At 40.6% G+C, this 23048-nt stretch overlaps 1 protein-coding gene across 1 annotated transcript in view; it reads right to left on the minus strand.

Moving 5' to 3' along the window:
• SEC14L5 (SEC14 like lipid binding 5) overlaps window positions 1-23048 on the minus strand; it is a 75953-nt gene that overhangs the window by 27763 nt on the left and 25142 nt on the right. Inside the window, exons 2-5 of the mRNA XM_036739216.1 lie at window positions 5946-6095; window positions 5714-5845; window positions 3853-3981; window positions 3351-3462 (exon numbers count right to left, since the gene is read on the minus strand). Coding sequence (XP_036595111.1) covers window positions 3351-3462; window positions 3853-3981; window positions 5714-5845; window positions 5946-6095 — 523 coding nt within the window. The remainder of the gene's footprint in view (window positions 1-3350; window positions 3463-3852; window positions 3982-5713; window positions 5846-5945; window positions 6096-23048) is intronic.

A 23048-nucleotide genomic window follows, 5' to 3' on the forward strand; every position in this document is an offset into this window, starting at 1 on the left:
CAATAAGCCACAGGTGGGGCTAGTTAAGGAAGGCTTGATTAGAAGCAGGCCTACACCTAAGCCCCAGGCCTATACCTTTTCGATGACTGGACATGAAGGGGGGTGGTGTGTGGCCCTAAGAAGAGTATATATACCCAGAAGGTAGCCATTAAGGTCAGAATTCAGCCCAAGGAGAAGAAGTAAGAACTGTGATGACAAAGACAACAGAACTGCAGAGAGAGGGCAGAGCGAAGAGTGGAGACCAGAGAGCTTTGGAGACCAGAATACTGAGGGGGGAGAGAATGAAGGCAAGCAGACAGTTGGGATTAGTGAGTATTTATGGGAAGGTTACAGGATGACTTGGTTCTTTGCTGTAATGCTGTGTTATAATTTCCTCATCGAGGTGAACTTACTGGCTTTGGAATACAACTGTTGCTATGTCGGGTTAGAGTTGTTGGTCTTGGAGTTTGATCCTTTGATGTCTAAATAAATGTTATACTTGCTCTGTCTTCTACCTAGAGAATCTCTTATACTTTGTGATTCCAAACTGTATGGGCATATTCATGGTCATTGTCGAGGTCATGAATCTTGCCTTACTGATACACCACCCTATCTACCTAACTCACCTGGTGTCAGTATATATTAATAAGTGACACGTGAATTACAAAGTGCCATAAAAATTTAAGGAGCGATATGCAGTATAAACACTTCAACTTTGAAATGAAGCAGTACCTCCTTCTGCCGTGGCAGTCCCCACTCTCCCACTGCTGAGTTCCTTCTGGGGGCCTCTACTATTTTTATTCCCCTTCTAGTTGGGCTTCTCTGGGCATTGCCACCATGTCCTCCACGTGGATTCTTTATCTCCCTCCCCTTGCTTTTCAGCTCTTACCCCATTAGAACAGAAGCTCCTGGGACATTATGATCCAAAGCCCCCCAAATGTACAATAAGACTAAGAGCCACAGCCACTCTGCCAAAACTGGGCATCAAAGAGGCATCTGTGTGAGTGGAAGCAGAGAGGCTGAGCTTGGGAGCATTGTACTGTCTCAGCAGAATCACAGCCCAACCATAGCAGATGTATTGGAGACAGGCAGAGACAGGAGAAGGAAAAGCAAAGGGGGGAAGGGATAAGGCAAAAACACAAAACAAAAAATCCCAGAATCCTTCTGGTCTCTCATGCAAGTGTGAAGGCCTCCTTTCTGTTCCCAAACACAAAGGCACCCAGTGACCCACAATGGGATGGAAGGGGTACAGCTCCTCTTCCTAGCAGACCATAGTGAAAGCCAGCTGCTTGGGTGATGGAAGGAGACAGACTGAGCAGACAAAGAAACTCAGAGAATAGAATGAGAAAGGCAGAAGAAATCATGCCATAGGATATGCATAGAGGTGTAAGGCTAATACTGTTCCTGAGGGGTAAAGTGAGTACGGAACAATCATAACCTCTTTCCCTGACCCCACCCCCCGCGCGAGATTAGTTATCCTGTCACCCAAGCATCACAAGGTTAGACAACTACCCCACTAAGCTTCAGTAGTTCCTAAAGGAGAAATGGGCAGTTATTTGGCACAGTGGATAGAGTACTGGGCCTGGAGTCAGGAAGACTCATCTTCCTGACTTCAAATCCAGCCTCAGACGCTTACTAGTTTGTGTGACCCTGGACAAGTCACTTAACCCTGTTTGCCTCAGTTTCCTCATCTGTAAAATGAGCTGGAGAAGGAAATGGCAAACCACTCCAGTATGATCCAGTGGGGGTCACAAAGAGTTGGACATGACTGAAACTCAACAATGACAAAGGAGAAACGATTATCCTGTTACTCAAAAGGAGATATCAGTCATATAAGATCCTCTATGGAATAGAAGCTCCTTGGGGGCAGGAAGGACCTTTCCACACCCAGTGCCCTGCACAGTGTCTAGCACATAGTTAAGTGCTTCATAAATTCTTGTTGATTGATTAATTGGAGCAATTACATGGCACCATGGATAGAACGCTGGCTTTAGAAGTAGGAATCCTGTTGTAGTTGTTCAGTCGTGTCCGACTCTTCATGTCCCCATTTGGGGATTTTGTGGCAAAGGTACTGGAGCATTTTGCCATTTCCCTCTCCAGCTCATTTTACAAATGGGAAAACTGAGGCAAACAGGGTTAAGTGAATTGCCCAGGATCACACAGATAGTAAGTATCTGAGACCAGATTTGAACTCACAAACATGAGTCTTTCTGACTTCAGGCCTGACATTCTATCCACTGTGCCACCTAGCTTCCCTAGAGTTAGGAATAAGATCAAATCAGATAATGTATAAAATGTTTTACAAATCCTAAAGAGTTGTAGAAATATTAGCTATATTACTATTACCGGTGGCCTATGAGTTCAGGACAGAACTATGGGAAATTCAGAAGCCTTCCCCACCCCAGTCTGGAGATGGGCCAAAACAATCCCCTTTCCTGGGGAGGAAGGGGGAAGAGGCTGGAATGGTTTCAGAACAAAGAGTACTTCCTCTCCATCCAACAGGAACTCTTCTTTGTGTTGATACCATAAAAACTTCACCTACTATAAGATTAGCATCTAAAGAGGAAGTTCATAAGGAGTCCCAAAGAGTCTCAGGAAAGAACTCCACTCTTCTGCACACCTCTCCCCTCCACATGAAATGGCCTCGTGTCTATGCTGTGCACTCTGGGGGGAAGGGGAAGGGGAGGGGAGGACTACGCAGGCAACAAGTCATCTGTTGCCAGGTGTGAGAAATGATTCATTTGGATCCCTACTCTATTCCAATAAGTATCAATCAGTTTGATATTTTACATCAATCATAGAGGGATAATTAGATTATAATAAGTTATAGTAGGTCTCAAATTTTAATGTAATGTTCACTACTTGTTTACCAGTTATGAAGCTCACTTGAGCAACCACAATAAAGCTAACAAAGATGTCTCCATCCTGTTTTCTCAAATTTTATGTCCAAACCCAACATGGGCGAGATGCCTTGATTCCTTGGAAAGTCTCCCAACTTATTTTTGTACTTCCAGACCACCTTCTCTTGCCCAACAAGAGCAGGTGACCATTCTATGATCACTTGGTCACCAAAGATGACTCTTACCTTGCCCGTCTTAACTTTTGGCCTTCAAGAGCAAGATTTCAGTCTCAACCATGAGATTCTGTGTTTTACCATGCCTCTTTTGCATATTTGGGTATCAAACCCTATAAAGGAAGGTCCTGGGGACCAGGGGCATCTTAGATCACAAAGGAGATCTGAGGTCCACTTAATTAGAGGGGACTATGGACTCTTTAATAAAGTGCCATTGAATCAGAGCTCTACCTCAGTGGTTTTTCTTGCAGATTGGAAAATTTTAAAACCTCACACAGGGTGCTTGGATCTCGCCTACCTGCCAGACTTCTCTGGTCTTCTTCTCTGACAGGGGAAGGTGTCCATCGAGGGATGTGAGAGATGCCTTGAGAGATCAGCTCGTTCAGATAATACTCAATCACTTCCTTCCCCTGGAATACAAGGCAAGCAAAGATAACAGAAAGATGTCCTCCATGAGCTGAGTGGGTCCCAGAGCCACCCTTAGCAGAGCAACTGGGAGAATCCAGCCACCACATCATGAAAGTAGCAGTAAAGCCATCCAGTCAGATGTTGGTAGTCAACTGCATGGGGGGAAAAGCCAGATGTGGACAAACCAGGATCCTCTACGATAAAGATCCCTCATTTCACAAGATCCTGGTGCTCCACAGGCCAGGGAAGGACATTTCCAATGAGGATGAGGAGCCCAAGAATGGCCCTCCATATTCAGGAAACTATAACCATAATGAGAAGACTTTGTAAGTGACTATCTCTTCTGAACATCCAGTCTGTTACACATGAAACTAACTGGCCCCATTTCTTACTTTCTTGATGTTGGCCGTGTACTGCTTCATTGCAATTTTCTCCACGGCATTTTCAAAGCCGAAGAATGATTTGATGTCGAGAGAGGCTGACTGCTCAAAGCAGGTCCACTCATCATTCTCAGGATGAACCTGAAATCCAGAGATGTCAAGTCATTTACAAAGTCACAAGACCAAAGAACACTCAGGGCTAGATCCAAATGTACCCTTTTCACACTTTAGGAAGCAGGCCCAAGTGAATTAGACACAACCATATTGGACATTAAATTCCCATTAAAGTTTAACCATTGTGCATTGGGCTGACTTTGAGCTTCTGGGTTTGCTGTGAGGGTGCCATGACTAAGCATGGGACTAAGGGACTAAGCAATGCTCCATGAGCACTCTGGGAAAATTCCTTCTGAAGAGTCAAAGTGGCCAGGTCACACAGTCCTACATTCAGGAATGATCTGGTTGCTTCTCAGATGTGAGGGTCTTTCTACAGGCCTCTGAGAATGGCCTAATTCTCATCATTAAGTATTCACTAACTGTCCATGCACATGGATGTAGGCAAAACACACACGCACACACACACTGGAATGAACTGAGAAATTCATCCATGAGGCTGTGCAATGGTATTTGATTATTAAGAAAGGCCTCTGATTTATCAGGTCTTCTCTAGCCCAGGGGGAAGGAAAAAATATATGTTGTGGATAAGATCAGGACAGGGATGATCTATCTCACTTTTCTTTGATGACATCCCCAAAGTCTAGAACAGTGACCAGTACATACTAGGCACTTAATGCTTGTTAGTCGGTGGTTGTGCAAAGTCAGGCACAGTCCAGATCAGCAATATTACAACCTGCTGCCATTAACAAATGACTAACAAGTAACACAATGAGGGAGGAAGCAACTTATTTGCAGGAGCTCAAAGAAATGTTGTGTTCCTCACTGACACCTGCCTCAATAGAAACTAGAACTGAGTCTCCAGCCCATCTAATAGCCATGGTAACCCTATTTTGCAGTAATAGGGTCATGGAAAGGATATCATTTTGGAACTTATGAAGATGAGCTAATGACATAGAGATGCCAGAAAGGGAATAGGTTGTCAACAGAAACTTCTTGGCAGAAACTGCTTCGCATTACTCTGCTTCATCCCGCACTATGGTGTCATAATTGGCTGAAAGTGATAGGGTTCTGAGGAATTGTTGACTGTAACTCGGAGGTCTTTTAGAACTTTGCAGCAAGCCAACACAACAGACAGTTAGTCACCTTTCTGGAAACAGGAAAAAGCCCTGAATTTCAAGTTTTTCTGCATTTAAATCCTGCACTTTACAACCTAAATCTTATGTGATTCTTGGGTAAGACCCTCAACCTCTAGGCCTCCGTTTCATCATCTATAAAACTGGAGTAGATGATCTCTGAGGTCTCCTCAAGGATCAATGAGACACTATTTGCAAATTAGAACAGTGCCTGGAAGGCACTTAATAAATGATTGTTCCCTCCTTCCCTCCCTTCATGCTTTAGAATTCAGGGGTGGGGAGCCTGCAGCCTCAAGGCCACATGTGGCCCTCTAGGTCCTCAAGTACAGCCCTCTGAATCCAAACTTCACAGAACAAATCCCCTTAATAAAAAGATTTGTTCTGTAAAACTTGGACTCAGTCAAAAGGCTGCACCTGAGGACCTAGAGGGCCACATGTGGCTTCGAGACTGCAGGTTCCCCACCCATGCTTCAGATCCATGATCCTACTCTTAAGTCCAGTCTATATGAACAGCTTTCCAGGGAAAGTTTCACATAGCAATGGCCACTGGTGGTGGGAAAGAGACCCACACAACATGACACCTTTCTCAGGGAAGAGAGACAAAGGCTGCGCCATGGCCCACTTACGGTGTAGCTGCAGTTCTCATGAACGATGACTCGATTGGCAAATGTCTCATTGTGGGCCTCAATGAGAAGAGTTCGATCCTTCCGATTTAAGACATTTTTCTGCACAAAGACAACATACTCGACGCCAGCAATCTATGAGAAAAATGGAATAATGAAGAGGAAAACAATCACAGCTTCACAGCTTCCTGTCCCAGTGGCCCTGGGAACACAGGAAAAAAGTCTAAAGGCCTACCTTCTTCAATAACCGTGGTGCGTCTACAGTCAATTTACAGCTGCGCTCCACAATGTGAATGGATCCATCCTGGCTCTTAGATTCATGAATGATTTCACTGCCCAAGAAGACAGGTATCTGGGGGCATGTCGGAAAACGTTTTTCATAGGCCTACGAGAGGCAAAAATGGGAGTGAACACCAGTCTCTGGATGTCAGTTTGACACTGAGAGACACATGCTGTATTGGGGGAAAAAAACCATTGAGACATGGGTTCTTATCCTACCTTCACCCCCCCCCCCCCCCCCCCGGCTTCCCTGACTTCCTTCAAGTCTTGGCTAAAATCCCACCTTCTACAGGAAGCCTTTCCTAATCCCGGTTAATCTTAGTGTTTTCCTCTGTTGTTTATTTCCTATTTATCCTGTATATGGCTTGGTTTTTTTTTTTAATGTAGTTGTTTGCATGTCATCTCCTCCATTAGATAGTGAGCTCCCTAAGAGTCTTTTGTCTTTCTTTTCATCCCTAGAGCTTAGCATAGTACCTAGCACATAGCAGGCACTTAATAAATGTCCATTGATGGACTGACGGTGCCATGCACCAGCTGGGTAACTTTGGGTAAGTCACAGCCTCTCTGGGCCCAAGTCTTTTCAACCATAAAACAAAGAGATTGACCAAGATGATCCCTAGATCTTCCCAGCTCTAGAATTCTAGGATTTTATGACATTGCCAGTTCACTAAGCAAACAAGGAAGGGAGATCTGATCTCTGGCAAAAGAGAACAATCTCTTGACTGTACCAGGAAACTTAGGGGCACTGATGCCAGTCTGTATATTGCCTCCATTTTCCTTAAAATCACCTATTTCTAGTCATATGCTATGAAAGTGGCCCCACTGAGACATCACATTGTATTCTGAGTTAGCTCTCCCTCTAGGATGGAATTTTAAGTTAGGCTGTTGAAAAAGAATATTAAATCATGTAATTCCTCCCCCTCCCATACCTGATAAGGATGCAACACACACATACACATACACGCATACACACACACACACACACACACACACACACACACACACCAATTTTCACTTGCAAACGCTTTACATTTACTTTTCATTAAGTTTGTAGCCCCACTTGAAAATCCAGCAATTAACTTAGCTTTGTCTCTATCATCCTCAGCATATTCAATATTATCTTTTCTTTTTCTTTTTTGAGGAGGGGAAGGCAGGGAAATTGGGGTTAAGTGACTTGCCCAAGGTCAGACAGCTAGTAACTGTGTCAGGTGTCTAAGGCCACATTTGAACTCAGGTCCTCCTGATTCCAGGGCTGGCATTCTACTCACTGCACCACCTAGCTGCCTCAGCATGTTCTATTTTATGAACAATTTGACTACAAGCTCATTAAAGGCAGAGCCCATGGTATCTATTTCAACCAACAGTATTTTAAGATTGGTTCCTGCATACAGGGCAGGAAACCAACAACTAAATGCTTAGGTTCCATAACAATAAACTGTTTAGAAATACTGCTGCAATAGACAAGTCACAAAAACCGATAGCGCCTTTTGACCCAACAATTCCATTGCTAGGATTCTAACAAAAAAAAATCATAAAAAGAAAAAAACAGGACTTATCTCTGTAAAAAAATAATCATAGCTGATTTATGTGTAATAGCAAAAAAAAAAAGCAAACAACTTATATGTCCAGTAACTAGAGAATGGATGAATAAATTATGATATGCTAATGGAACATCACGGCTCCATAAAAAATTTAATACGAAATGTACACGAAAATGTGGAAAAACATAGATGAAGTGATGCAAAGCAAGTTCAGTAGAATCAGAATTGTATTCACATGGATTGACACTAGAAGGAGGGAAGGGGGGGAAAGCAGCAAGGGAAAGGGGGTGCGAGGAAAAAAAAAGGAAGACAAGGAGGGAGGAAAGGAAGAAACGAGGGAAGAAGGGTGGAGTAAAAGAACGAAAGACACCAGGGATGGGCAGGATGGGTAGAAAGGAAGGAAGAAGTCAGGCAAGAAAGAGAAAGGAGGAAAGGGAAAAGCAAGAGAAGGAAGGTGGGAAGGAAGAAGACAGGGAAGGAAGAAAAGAAAGAAGGAAAAAGCAAGAGAATGGGAAGGAAGGAGTGGGGAAAGAAAGGAAAAATAAAGGGAGAAAGAAAAATCCAAGGTAGTAGAACTTCAGGCTGTTTCAGAAAGGGACACGGAGGAAAGCATCCTTTGTCTATCGGTCATCTACTAATTTATCTGGTTTTACTTTGTTAAACACAAAGTTTTGTGTAAGATCCTATTCTTTATTTTGTACATTAATTTATTTGTCTTGGTCAGTGTAACTGTTTCATCTGTAACATGAGATAATCTCTAAGATCTCTCCCAGCTTCTTATTCTGTATATTTATTTAAGTGGTTATTAAGTTCATAATAAAAAATTTTTTTAAAGAATATCAAACAAATAGAACCTCAGAAGAAAGGGTAAACTTCCCTGGGCGTCAACTCTCAAGTCCCTGGAGCTGGCTCCAGGGCACACAGGACAGAGAGGGCTCCCCAAGGCTTTACTGTTTACGCAGGACTTCCTTAGAACAAATGTGTTTTACGTGGTAACTCATTGCTGTTGGGATCCTGCATTTGGTACAAGGTCACATGAGAAGCTAAGGACACACTCAGCTGAGGAATGTGAAACTGAAATACGGTTTCTATCCCCTAAAGGCTGTTGATGAAAGGGGTGATTTATTTTAGACCCTAAAAGGGGAAAGTTCCTGCCTCATTCAGGGCCCATTCAGTACAAGAGTTGGATGGCTGTAATTTAACAGCATCTGTGTACATCTTTATTAGAACAGAATTTACTAGACAGATTCCACTCCCAATGTCTATCATGCCTACTTAGATGTCCTAGGATTGAGATTTAACACCCACTCTGAAAATAACCAAGGCATCTGAGGACACATCCTGCCTTTGCAGCCAGACCTGCTACCGGGAGGAAGGGCAGCTCTCACGCTCACAGAGCTCAAGCTGCCTGGGCTGGGAAACGTGGAAGGTTTGTTTCTAGTCACTAGTACAACTATCTTGGCCATCTCTGCCCTTTTTCTGTCTGTGGCTTTAGATGGACTCAGATTCCTCCTTGAATATTTACTGAGTTTGGTGTTGAACCGAACAAACAACATCACTGTGAGTTTCCACCTCCCAGCTGTGCCTTCCCTAGAGGTCCATCCGTTGCCTGGTCTCTCAAAGGCTGGCAGAGAGAATTTTGATGAGGACTTCCATTCACATCATACATTTCAGAGCTCCAACCTCTCCATCTTATTGAGACTTTTCTCCCTTGAGTAGGGACACACAGCCATTACCTTAGGCCGGGACCTCCTCACTTCTCACCTAGATTATTATAACCGCCTCCAATTGCCTTCTCTGTGTCAAGTCTCTCCTCTCTACAATCAAGTGAAAATGATTATCCTTAAGCACAGATCTGACCATGACATTACCATATTCTACCAACTCCATTGGCTCTAGTACAAATGTAAACTCCTTTGCCTAGCTTTTAAGTAGAGCTTCATGACCTGGCCCTGACTTGCCTTTCCAGACTCATCGCACCTTACTCCCACTCTTCAATTCTGTGATCCAGCCGAGCTGGCCTTCTCTTGGTCACTCCCAACAAGAATCTCCATCCCCCATCACCATGATTTTTTCTGGTCATCTTCCATGCCTGGAATTCACTCCTTCCTTAAAGTAAGACCTGGGTTGGAATCTTGGCTCCACTCCTTCCTTAACTGCTATATGACCTTGAAAAAAATCATTTTAATTCCTGAAGCCCCAGTTTCCCTTCCATAAAAATAAGGATAATTCCAACTGCCCGTTTACAGATTTACTTTAAGGATCAAACAAGATAGGAGCAGCTAGGTGGTATTGAGAGTGCTGGCCATGGAGTCAAGAGGACCTAAGTTCAAATCCAGACTTGAACACTTTACTAGCTGTGTGACCCTGGGCAAGTCACTTAACCCTAATTGCAGTGAGAGAGTGAGAAGAGAAGAGAATATATAGCACACCCCAAAAGTCTTAGTACAGTTTTAAGCTTTAATAAGTTCAGAAGCATAAAGGCTACCATAAGAAATCATTTGAAAGTTGAATTATTTAAATTTCCTTTGTACTTAATTGTATGAATTTTGAATAATGCATTCTAATTTTAATTTTTTTTGTTTCATTCCCTCCTAAGGCTAAAGATCTTAAGGCTAGATGACAAATGCACATCCTTTCAGTCCCTGATCAGTACCAAGTTCAAAAATCAACCAGAGGGATTTATAGCATAAGATGAATTTTATTAAGAAATACATCAATGTTTTCAAAATTTTAAATACTTATCCTTTCAAAAAAAAATTTTTTGGTGGGGGGAGTTTGTAGTGTTTATAGGTCTGAAATCATTAAAGCCTAAAACTGCACTAAGACTTTTGGGACACAGTATATAAAAGGGTTTTGTTAAAAATAATAGGGCTAGTCTTGGGGAGGGAGGCGGGGAGGGAGGGAAGAAAATCATGAACTCAAAATTATGTAAAACTGAGTGTTGTAAACTAAAATAATAATAATAAAATTTAAAAAAATAATAGGGCTACCCAGATGCAAGAGAGGCATCGTTAGTATAGTCGAAAGAATGCTGGAGCAGGAGTCAGAGGACCAGGATTTGAATTACAATTCTTCTACTTACTGGATGACTTTTCTGAGCATCAGTTGACTAATCTATAAAATCTACCAAAAAAGGTCTGAAGGTCCCTTTGATTTCTTATTCCGTAACACAATGATCCTACTATTAAGATATTATTCATCCATCGCTCCTAGTTCTGCCCTTCTGGAGTAAAACAGAATAAGTTTGCTCCTTCTTGTACATGATACACCTCCAAATATCTGAATATGCTATATCATTTCACCTCTTAATGTCTTCTCCAGGCAAGTCATCCTCATTTTCTTTTAGCATTTAGTACAGGGCCTAGCACACAGTAGGTGTTTAATAAATGCTACTTGAATGACTGACTGCTTGGTTGGTTTCCAAGTTCCATTCCTTTCTTATTCCCCATCTCTGGATATATTCTAATTTGCCAATATCTCCCTTAAAATGTAGAAATCCCTGAAGGGATCAAAATATTCCTAATATGGGAAGAGTGACAAAGAGGTCAGGAAGCCCTTTACTTTCCCATGATGTACCTTACTTCAACTAATGAAATATAAGATACAGTTAGCTTTATTAGCTAGAACTACAGACTGATTCCATAAAAAAAAAAAATAGAACAGTTCATTAAACAAGGTTTTTGAGTGAGCATTCAAAAAAGAATGTTGTTAGCTTAAGTTTTCAGGCTATTAAAATCCCCAGATACTTTCCATGTGAATGGTTACTAAGTCAGAGCACTCCCATATTGTACTTGTGCAACTGAATTTCTTGGACCTTAATCCGGGATTTTATGTTTATTCCTGCTCTATTTAATCTTCTTGGTTTCACATTCCAATCTGCCCAAATCATTTTAAATCTCAGTTCAGTCATCTGTCATATTACCCATCTCTCTTAGCTTTGTGTCATCTGCAAATCTGGATAATGAGAAAATGGCAAAACAGTAAACATTAATCAAGGTCTTGAACTAGATGGTATCAAACACAAAGCCCTGTGATATCCAACTAGAAGTTTCCCTCCAGCTTTATTTAAAAATTGTTCAACTGGTTAGAAGGAGTATAATTCAGTCCAAATTTCAGCACGAAGACACCACAAGGGATTTTGTTCAAAGATTTGGTGAAATCAACATAACAGTAAGCTTATTGCTTTCACCTGGTAAGAACTCTATTTCAAAATGGAAATCAGATAAGTCTGATATGTCCAATTTTTAATGGATCATGTTGACGTCTAGTGGCCACAATATTCTTTTCTGAATGCTTACAAATCATATTTAATTTTTTGTTTTAGAAATTTGCAAGTGATCCTCATGAAGTTTATCAGTCTGTAGCTCTAGCCAACCACCTCTTTTCTGAAAATCAAGATGGCATTTGTCCAATTCCAGTCTTCTGGCACTTCTATTTTCCATGGTTGCTCAGAGATTGTTGATAATAGCTCAGACATTCTCTTTAAGTTCTCTAAGTTACGGGCAATTTACGCAGAGCTAGAGATTTAAATTCATTCAAACTGTCGACAGTGACTTCCATAGTCTCTCTTTGCTTATCTTGGGCTCCTGATTTCAGGAGAGGCCTCAGCTATGCTCACTTCATTCCAGACTCAATCCAAACTCGTACTCTACCCCCTTGCCAGTGGAGTTACCATCCTGGGGAAATACTTGCCCTGAGACCTCCAACTCCTCATTGCTTGAACGACCACTTTGGTGCTCACTTGACTCCCCCCCAAACTCACTCTCTGGACTTTTTCTTCCCCTCCTCACCAGCCACCTTGTCTCTACTCAGGTTACTTTCCCACCTCCCCTTCTGTTTTCCATCTCCCCTTTATGTGTTGTCTACCCCATTAAAATATAAGCTTCTTGAAGCTAGGGACCATCTTGCTCGCTTGTATTTGTAACTCAAGCACATAGCATAATGCATGACACATAGTAAGCACTTTATTAATGTTCTATCTGTCTATCTTTAAATTGTTTATTCCGTTTTCTCAGTTTCCTTCGTAAGGAAGAATGTTCTTTGTCCTTCGTTTCTAAGAAGACCAAGGACATCATGGGGTGATGTCTTGATTCGCCAATGAATTGGATTTAAGTGAGACAGACCTACACAAAGTTGTCAGCCTCACTCTCTCTTCCAGAGTCATCAAAGTCCAGTGGCAAGACAGAAGTCAGGACTATTGGTGACAGTTTTTCCAGTTCCCTCAGTCTTCTCCATAAAGGAGAATACTAGAAGGGTATATGCCTTGGTTGTTCTTTTTGCTCTGTACATAGCTTTAAAAACAGCCCTTGTTGTCTCTAGCATTTTTACAATTCTCAAGTGATTCCGGGCATTAGCCTCCATAACACTATTCTCATAAACTCGTGCTCTATTTTTGTATTTGTCCTCATATGCTTCTTCTTCTTCTGTCTTTAGGCATAGGGATATAAATAGGGCCTGGACCTGTGACTTTGTTGCCATAGGGAGCTCCAAATGAGAAATTTCCTCTACTCATACTTTATAATACTTTATAGTCCTTGAAAGCTGTTTAGAGCATTGAGGATTTAAGTAATTTGTCCAGGGTCACACAGCAAGTATGTGTTAGTCACAGGGCTTGAATCCAGGTGTTCTTGGTTTAGGAAACACTGTGCCTCTCATCTGTGAACACATACTTTTGAAATCTGAGCTCACTTAAGAGCTTCCTGTGTAGCCACATTGTTTTTTATAGATGCCTCCTTCTGTTTTCTTTCTCTTCAGGAGGATTTAAGATTATAAAGTCATAATTTTATTTTTTAGAACCTTCTTTAAAAAAATCTCCAGCCACAGGATCAAACCTATTTTATAATCTGAATTTTCTTTTAATTACACCTTTATTTTCCACACCATAGTTATTTCTTGATATGCCCTCCACCACTAAACTCTCTCTTATAAAAAGCAAAATAATTAAGCAAAATAAACTGTGAGTGACCATTTGTGGCAGTATATTCAATATATCATACCTATTCAATATACATACATACATCACAATACATTCAATATACCACGCCACACCTCTCTATGAGGAGGGAAGTATCATAGGATAAAGATTTGCAATGAATTTGAATGTGGCTGCCTTTTAGGGATGTTTTCATGCAAATTAATGTAGTTCATGGTGTACTATTCTTTTACTGTACTGCTTCATTTACTACACATCAGGTAAAACAAATCATCCTATACTTATCTGAATTCCTCAGCCTTTTTGTTCACTGAACAATCTCTAAACTTTTAAAAGTCTGTTTTCCTCAACTGTAAAGCACGTGTTCAGCTATGATTAGCAATTTCTTTCATTGCTATTAAGAATTCCACATTGTCACACACACACACACACACACACACACACACACACACACACACACATATATAGACATAAGGCACAGGGTGAGTTGAATATGAAGGGATGATATCTTAAAAAAATAAAATAAAATTAAGGGATGAGAGAGGAATACATTGAGAGAGGAAGAAAGGGAGAGATAGAATGGGATAAATTATCTTGCATAAAAGTGGCAAGAAAAAGCAGTTCTGTAGGAAGGGAAGAGGGGGCAGGTGAGGGGGAATGAGTGAATCTTGCTCTCATTGGATTTAACCTGAGGAGGGAATAACATACACACTCAATTGGGTATCCTACCCTACAGGAAAGAAAGAGGAAGGAGATAAAAAAGGGGGGATGATGGAAGGGAGGACAGATATGGGGAGGAGGTAATCGAAAACAAACACTTTCAAAAAGGGACAGGGTCAAGGGGTAAAATTGAATAAAGGGGGATAGGATAGGAAGGAGCAAAATATAGTTAGTCTTTCACAACATGAGTATTGTGGAAGGGTTTTACATAATGATACACATGTGGCCTATGTTGAATTGCTTGCCTTCTTAGGGAGGGTGGATGGGGAGGGAAGAGGGGAGAGAATTTGGAATTCAAAGTTTTAAAAAACAGATGTTCAAAAAAAAGTTTTTGCATGCAACTAGGAAATATTAGATATACAGGCAATGGGGCATAGAAATTTATCTTGCCCTACAAGAAAGTAAGGGAAAAGGGGATGGAAGGGAATGGGGTGACAGAAGGGAGGGCTGACTGGGGAATGGGGCAACCAGAATATATGCCATCTTGGAGTGGGGGGGAGGGTAGGAATGGGGAGAAAATTTGTAATTCAAACTCTTGTGAAAATCAATGCTGAAAACTAAAAATATTAAATAAATTAAATAATCAAAAAAATTAAAATGTTTTTAAAAAAAGAATTCCACATTGTCAATCAGTTCATTTGTCATCTTCTTGTTTAAAGTAAATAGCCTCATCTCTTTATTTTTTGGGGGGGGGAGGCAATCAGGGTTAAGTGACTTGCCTAGGGTCACATGGCTAGTACAGTTATCCTTTCCATATCACCACAACCTGGAAAATCTGCATAAAATTTTTTGGCCCTCCCTTTATACCAGAGAAGAAGACTAAATTTTTTCTTTTTTTATGGAGTGTTTACAGTACCTTATTGTAAAATTTGGGCTAAGTATTTGGTCATAGACTCTGTGTCATCTGCAGCTTCCTCAAAACTCCCCCCCACCAAATTCCCATTTAATCCATTTAATTTCTTATGCCAACCCATGATATGTCAAAATCACGATAGGGAAAGTCACAATGTGGAAGGGATAACTATAAGTGTCACATTTGAACTCAGGTCCTCCTGACTCCAGGGCTGGCACTCTATCCCCTGCACCACCTGACTGCCCCAGCCTCATCTCTTAATAGAGAAACAGTACACCCTTTTGTCACTTCATCATCCTGGCCTCTATTATTTCTTTTATGAATCCTGAGATCTATACCAAAACAATATCTGTCACCTCATCTTTTTTTTTCCTGAGGCACTCAAGCTGGCATTAATAGCAACCACATAAACATGGTGTCACCTAGGGTGATCTTATACCTGGTTTCTTTCTTTTGTAGGACAGGCAGTGTGATATGATGAAAAGAGTACTGGTTGTTCCTGGGTTTGAAACCCCCATACCACCAATGGAGATATGATCTTGGACCAAATGGCTTCTGAGGTCCTTTCCAACATTGGAATTCTATGAAACCTGATGATGCTTACTAGCTATGTGATCAGGGACAGGTCCTTTAATTTCTGTGAAGCTCAGTTTCCTCATTTATAAAATGGGGACGATCCCTATAGTATCTACCTCATAGGGTTACTCATAGGCTCAAAGGAAATAATGCATGTAAAGTGCCATGTAAATGTCAGTTTTTATTATTTATTCACACTCCACTATTCTGCCCTCCTGTTTGTGTTCTCTTCTGAAAAGTGAAATTTTCCTTTTTTAAAAAAATATTTTATGGATGTTTATCTTTTTTTGCATCTGTCAATGAAGTAGGATCATGGGGTCATTGGAGTGATTCCACAGGGTCATTCTCTCTATTTTGCCTCTTTTACTTTATTACAATAAGGGGTTCAATGGGGGAAGGGCATGTAAGGAAATGAATAATTAATAATCAATAAATATTAAGTGCCTACTATACACCACTGAGGATACAAACAACAAAAAAAAGATAGTCCCTGTCCTCAAGGGGCTTCTAATCTAATGGAGGAATACAACACTCAAAAGAAAGTGGAAAAAGTTAGGGAGAAGATACCCAGTTTCAGGGGTGGGAGGTAATAGGGTGGGGTGAAGTGAAGTCAAAGAAGTCCAGAGTGAGTGAATAAAGATACCAATTATACTTTCTGCCACCTGGATAGGATCACAGAGTCATAGATGTAAAGCTAGAAAGGGTCTAAGAGGACGTCTAGCCCAATCCCCTCATTTTACAGTTGAGGAAACTAAAGCACGAGGAGATAAAATGATGTTCCCAAAAGGCAATTTGAACCCAGGTTCTTTGACTTCAAACCCAGCACTCCTTCAAAAAGCAAAAATTACCTCCAAAACCCTCCTTTTTTCTTTTCCTGACATTTTAACTCTCTTAGAGCACCTAGGTGTGACAGTGGCAAGAGCACTGTGTCTGGAGTCAGAAAGATCTGAGTTCAACTCCAACCTCAGATACTTATGAGCTGTGTGACCCTGGATAAGTCACTTAACCCTGTTTGCCTCAGTTTCCTCATCTGTAAAATGATCAGGAGAAGGAAATGGCGAAACACTCCAGAATCTTTGCCTAAAAAAGACCCCAATGAAACAAACCCAAATGAGGTCATGAAGCGTCAAACACAACTGAAATGACTGAACAACAACAAGCTTTTTAGATGAGAGACTCTATTAGGAAACAGGGGAACACACAAAACTTGGACAGACTCAGAAGCTGAAAATCACAAAATATTACTCCAGATTTAAAAGACTAATCCCAAAATGGTTCTCGAGACCTATTCCCTAGCAACTCATAGACTGTTTATTGGCCGATGTTTGTGGAATACAGTGCTTACGTAAAAAAGAGACTAATTAGTAAGTTCTCTTGCTTATGTCTTAAGCAAGGACTCAAAGCCTAGTCTATAGAGGATAAACCCAGAACTACAACAAGGCCAAGGCAAATCCCAGTACACAGGCCCTGAAACAATTTGGAGGGAAGAGAACAGATAATCCAGCTGAGAGATATCTTTTGTAAGCATTCCACAGAGCTCCACAAACCCTCATATTTCAGGATAATATTTACTGAGCTAGCAAAGGAAGATCTTTGAAGTGAAAAGAGTTCTAAGAAGGGAGTCAGAGGAGTTAAGTTCAAAGCTAAGCTCTGTTCATTACTACCTATAGTGCAGTAGATAAAGCCCTGGGTTTGGAGGCAGGAAGACCCGAGTTCAGATCTGGCCTCAGACACTTCCCAGCTGTGTGACCCTGGGCAAGTCACGTAACCTCTGTCTGTCTCAGTTTTCTCAGCTGTAAAATGGAGATCACAGTAGCACCTACCTTGTCAGGATTGTTGCGAGAGTCCAATAAGATCATACTTATAAAGTGCTTAGCATAGTGCCTGGCATGTGGTAGGTAATTAATAAATGCTTGTTTCCTCATCTGTAAAATAAGAGGATTGGACTAGATGGACTCTGAAGTCCCTTCCAGCTCCAGATCTATGATCCTGTCATCCTACTTACGGACATGATTTCATCCATTCACTTTGGCTAATTCCCTTGTCTTGGTTAGCTAATTAACAAGTATTTAGGAAAATAACTTTGGAAGACTTCAGAGTTCTGATAACAGTGACTGCTTATGACTTCAAAAGACTGATAACGAAACATGCCTCCCGCCTCTTGGCATAAAAGTGCTGGGCTAGATGTGTAGAACGAAACATACATTTTCAAACATTTCTAATGTGCTGATATGCTTTGTTTTGACTATGCTAGGGAGGGCTTCTCTTAGGGGTGAGGTAAATTACTGAAAAGTGACGGAGAAGAAAGAAAGAGCGAGAGAGGAAGGAAGAAAGGAAGATGGGAGTGAGGGAGGAGAGGAGAGAGGGAAGGAAGGAGAGAAAGAAGGAAGGGAGGAAGGAAGGAAGTAAAAAGGAAAGAAAGAAAGAAAGAGAGAGAGAGAGAGAGAGAGAGAGAGAGAGAGAAAGAAAGAGGAAGGAAGTCAAAAAGGAATACGAATAGGGAAATTTTGTTATCACTTTGTTAAATTTAACCTACACTTTCTCCAAAGCCAAATAATAACGGTAGTAGTGTCAATAGTACTAGTAGTAGTAGCAGTAGTGGTAGTAGTAGTTTAACATTTATATAATGCCTGCTACGTGCCAGGCACTGATACGTGTTTTATAAACCTTATCTCATTTTATTCTCACAACAAACCTAGGAGGTAAATGTTATCATTATTATTGTTATTAATTATCCCCATTTTACAGATGAAGCAAAAAGAGCCTAAGTGACTTGCCCAGGTTCGCACAGTTAGTAAATGTCTGAGACCGGATCTGAACTCAAGTCTTCCTTACTCCAGGCCCTACTCTATCCACTGCATCACATGGTTTCATATATACTCCTCTTTTGTTCTTTGTATATTGTAATATTTGTGTTTATTGGTGATCATTAAGTTCATAATAAAGAAAAAGAAGATCTTTAAAAGTATTTTTGAGGACTTGCGTGTGTATATATGCATATATGTATGTATGTATATATGTATGTATGTATTTTAAGAATTCATGGATGGTACTGTACTAGGCTGAGTCTATTTTTTCCCACCTTGAACCAGTTTTTAAATGTCTTAAATCTTAAGAAACTAGAGGGTTTGTGGGTGGGGGAGAGGTTCTATTTTGTAAGGAAGGAGGATCTGTGAGTTCATCAATGTAAGGAAATCACGCTATAGAAACGCTCATCCTATGCAGCTCCATGTAACTCAGGGTCAGAATGTTGCCTGAGGCACTTAGAGTGCAAGTGATTCAGCCATCATCACATGTCAGAAGAAGCAGGACTTGAACCCAGGTCTTCCTGACTTCAGGGCTGGCCCTTGAACCCCTCCACCAAGCTGCCTTCCCTAAAAATCAGCAGAAACTAAGAAACAAAGAAAAAGAGAGCTACATGCTTCAGGAACCCCAGTACACACACCAGGCCAGTACACACACCACTACTTTCTTTGACTTTTCAACCATCCACTAAATTATGAAAACATCACCCACCATCAAGACCAAAAGTAAATAATCTTATCAGTAATAAAAATAGCTAGCATCTCCATAACGCTTCACGGTTTGCAAAGTGCTTTACCTGTGTTATCTCATTTGCTTCTCACAACAACCCTGAAGGACAGGCACTATTACTGTCTTCATTTTACACGTAAGGAAACTGAAACACAAAGAAGGAATGCCCAAGATCATGAAATTAGCATGTGTTTGGGACAGGATTTAAACTCGGATCTTCCTGACTCCAAGTCCAAGACTCCACTGCGTTACCTAAGTAATGGGAAACATAAGGAAACTCCAGTGAGCAGATGGGACGTTGACAATGGGACCCAATATTTACAACAGTTCCCAGGAGCAGAGAGGAAAGGGCATGATGATGTACTATGATACATCCTTGTCCTGGGTAGGGAGAAAACACAAAAATCAGGCCACAAGTGGCAGAGAAAGAAGACTGTGGTCCAATCAGTTTGATAGCCCTTTTCCTAAACCATCAGCTCTCCAAAGCCTTATAAGATAATGGTCAAATTTCATGCTTGGAATGGTGGAAAAATAGAGCCTATTTAGGTTGGTCAAATGAAAAGCATAGTGATAATTTGCAGGGCTGAATCAGAGATCGAGGGTTTAGCCTGCTTTTAATATTCTTGTATCACAGAACCATCTTATAATGCTAAATAAACATGCAAACTATTCTAGTTTCCAAGTTTAAATAGAGAACAAATGGTTTTTGATGCTTCCGCTAGACCAAGAGATAGCAAAGCACGAAGCAAACAACTATATGGTACAAAAGATTCCCCAAAAGAATACAAGTTCTTTAAAGGCAAGAGACTGCTTTCCCCTTTTGTCTCTGTAATCCCAGCCCCTGACACCATATCCTGCATGTAGCAAATAATTAATAAATGCTTTCTGAATTGAACTGAACGCTGTGATCCAATACTTGCTGGAAGGCACTGTGAAGGACACCGTAGATGGTATTCAAAGATAGCTTGTTACAAAGCAGAGTGCTGGATGAGGAACTCAAAGTCCTAGGTTAAAGTCCAAACGTTGGCCCTTACTGAGATTTCCTGGATAAGTTGCTTCACTTCTCTGAGCCTCAGTTTCTCCATTTATCCATGTGAATGATAATGCCTGCTCAACCTGCCTTAAAGGGTTGTTATGAAGATCAGATAATGTACATGAACAATGTTGTAATGGGAAAATGTTAAATAAGAAAGCATAAACTTCCTATTATTTTCTTCCTTCCAAAAGAGTTCAATTTCAGGCTTCATCAGGATGTGGATGTTACTCTGGGTTCTCAAATACTTTGCCAACAAATCACATGCTCTAACAAGTTTGACCTAAGCTGAAAAGGCTTCAAATTTAGATCCAGCGACTGATCATATCTGTTGTCAGAGGACCAGCCTAGTTAAATTTGGAGAGGCTCATCACCGGAGATTGGCTACCACCTAGAGATTTTTTTTAGACAGCAATTCATGAAACTGTCTACTCAGCTTTGGATGGATTGTGATTAGGTTCGGTGAAAGCACCAATCGCACAGATAAACTATAAAACACTGCTTACAGAAATAAAGACAGGCTCAAATAACTGGAGAAATATTAATTGTTTGGGGCTTGACTATGCTGCCGGAGAAGGAAATGGCAAACCCCTCCAGTATCTGTAAAGAAAACCCCATGGACAAGTCCATGGCATAGTGAAGAGTTGGTCATGACTAAATGACATTTAAAAACTTATGTCAATAGGGGATAAGGCAAAGGGGAAGAGAATGAGCATTTATATAGTGCCTACTAGGTGCCAGGCATTGGGCTAAGTACTTTTATGAATAGGATCTCATTTCATCCTCACAACAACCTGAAAGGTGGGGTGCTATTATGATACTCATTTTATAGTTGGAGGAAATGAGGCAAACAGAGGTTAAGTGACTCACCTAGGATCACACAGCTAGTGAGTGTCTAAGGAACTCAGGCCTTCCTGACTCTGGGCCTAGAGCTCTATCCGCTGCTCAAACAGATGCTACTTAAATTAATTTGCTTATTCAGTACTATACTAAATGAGCAATCAAATGATTACCTGAAAGAACCAGAAAAATGACAAAATCATCTGGAGGAACAAAGGGTCAAGAATCTAAGAGAAACAATGAAAAAATGTGGGAAGTAAGTAGACTTAGTGGTATAATATACTGAATTATACAACAAAGCTGTAATCATCAACATGCTTTTGTATTAATTTAAAAAGAGAAAAAAATCTAACAGGAAATATTAGGCAGACTAGATCTAAAAGCAAACAAACATAGAAGCATACCGTTCTAAAAACCCAAAGGCACCAAACTAAGAACTCACTATTTGGAAAAATAATAATAACTGACATTTATATAGCACCTACTACGTGCCAGACAGTAAAAAAAAAAAGGTTGGGAAAATAGGAAAGGCAGCTGGCAGAAATTAAGTTTAGATCAATGTCTCACACCATCTACCATGATAAACTCCAAATGGATTCGTGATTTAGGTATAAAAGGTCATAAAATAAACGAATAAGAAGAGAAGGAAACAAGATGACTTGTACAACTCTAAACAGGAGAAGACCAGACAGGAGATAGAAAGGATGACAAAAGATAAAATAGACAGTTTTGATTACATAAAATTAAAAAGGTTTTACACAAATGAAATCAATGCAGATATTAGAAGGGAAAGCTGCCACAAGTTCCTCTGATAAAGCCTTGATAACCAAGATACACAAGGAACTGATTCAAATGTTGTAAGAATGACAGCTATTTCCCAATAGATAAATGGTAAAAGGATATGAACTCAAAGGAAAAAATTCAAGCCATCCACAACCGTATTAAAAAATGCACCAAGTCGGGGCAGTGAGGTGGCGGAGTGAGTAGAGCACCGGCCCTGGAGTCAGGAGGACCTCAGTTCAAATTCGGCCTCAGACACTTGACACACTTACTAGCTGTGTGACCTTGGGAAAGTCACTTAACCCCAATTGCCCTGCCTTCTCCCCTCCAAAACAACAACAAAAAAATGCAGTTAATTAGAGAAATGCAAATTAAGACGGCTCTGAGGTTCTACTTCATAATTATCAGATTGTCAAAGTTGATAAGAATGGAGAATAACAATTGTCGGAGGATCTGTAGGGGAGTAGGCACACTAATAATTCAATGTTGGTGAAACTATAAAGTAGCCATTCTGGAAAACAATTTGGAACTATACCCCATATGGCACCAAATTGTGGATATACTTTGACACAGCTATATTTTTATTAGGCATATACACCAAAGAGATCAAAGACAAAGGGAAAGGACCCATATGTCCAAAAATATTTATAGCCCTCTTTTTTGTACTGGCAAAGAATTAGAAAGTAAAGGGGTGCCCATCAATTGGAAGATGGCTGAATAAATTGTGGCATATGAATGTAATGGAATATTATTGTGCCAAAAGTAACTGTGAAAGGATGGCTTCAGAGAAACCTGGGAAGATATATGAACTGCTATACAAGAAACAAGAAAATAGTTTATGAACACAAAAACAACACTGTAATGACCAACCACTTTGAAAGACATAGGAACTCTGATAAAAGCAATGACTAACCACAATTCTAGAAGACTGACAGTTAAGTACCCACTGTCTAACAGAAAGGTAATTGACTCAAGTTGCAAAATCAAACATTTTTTGGACATGGGCAATGTGACAATTTGTTGTACTTGATCCTCTATATTTGTTACAAGAGCTGGACCATTAGGAAAGCTGAGTGCCACAGAATCGATGCTTTCAAATTGTGGTGCCAGAGAAGACTTCTGAGAGTTCCTTGGACAGCAAGGAGATCATATTAGTCAATACTTAGAGAAATTAATTCAGGCTATTGACTGGAAGGTCAAATACTGAAGCTGAGGCTAGATACTTTTGCCACATAATGAGAAGATGG

This window comes from Trichosurus vulpecula, chromosome 9, assembly GCF_011100635.1.
Source record: "Trichosurus vulpecula isolate mTriVul1 chromosome 9, mTriVul1.pri, whole genome shotgun sequence".
Classification (NCBI taxonomy): Eukaryota; Metazoa; Chordata; class Mammalia; order Diprotodontia; family Phalangeridae; genus Trichosurus; species Trichosurus vulpecula.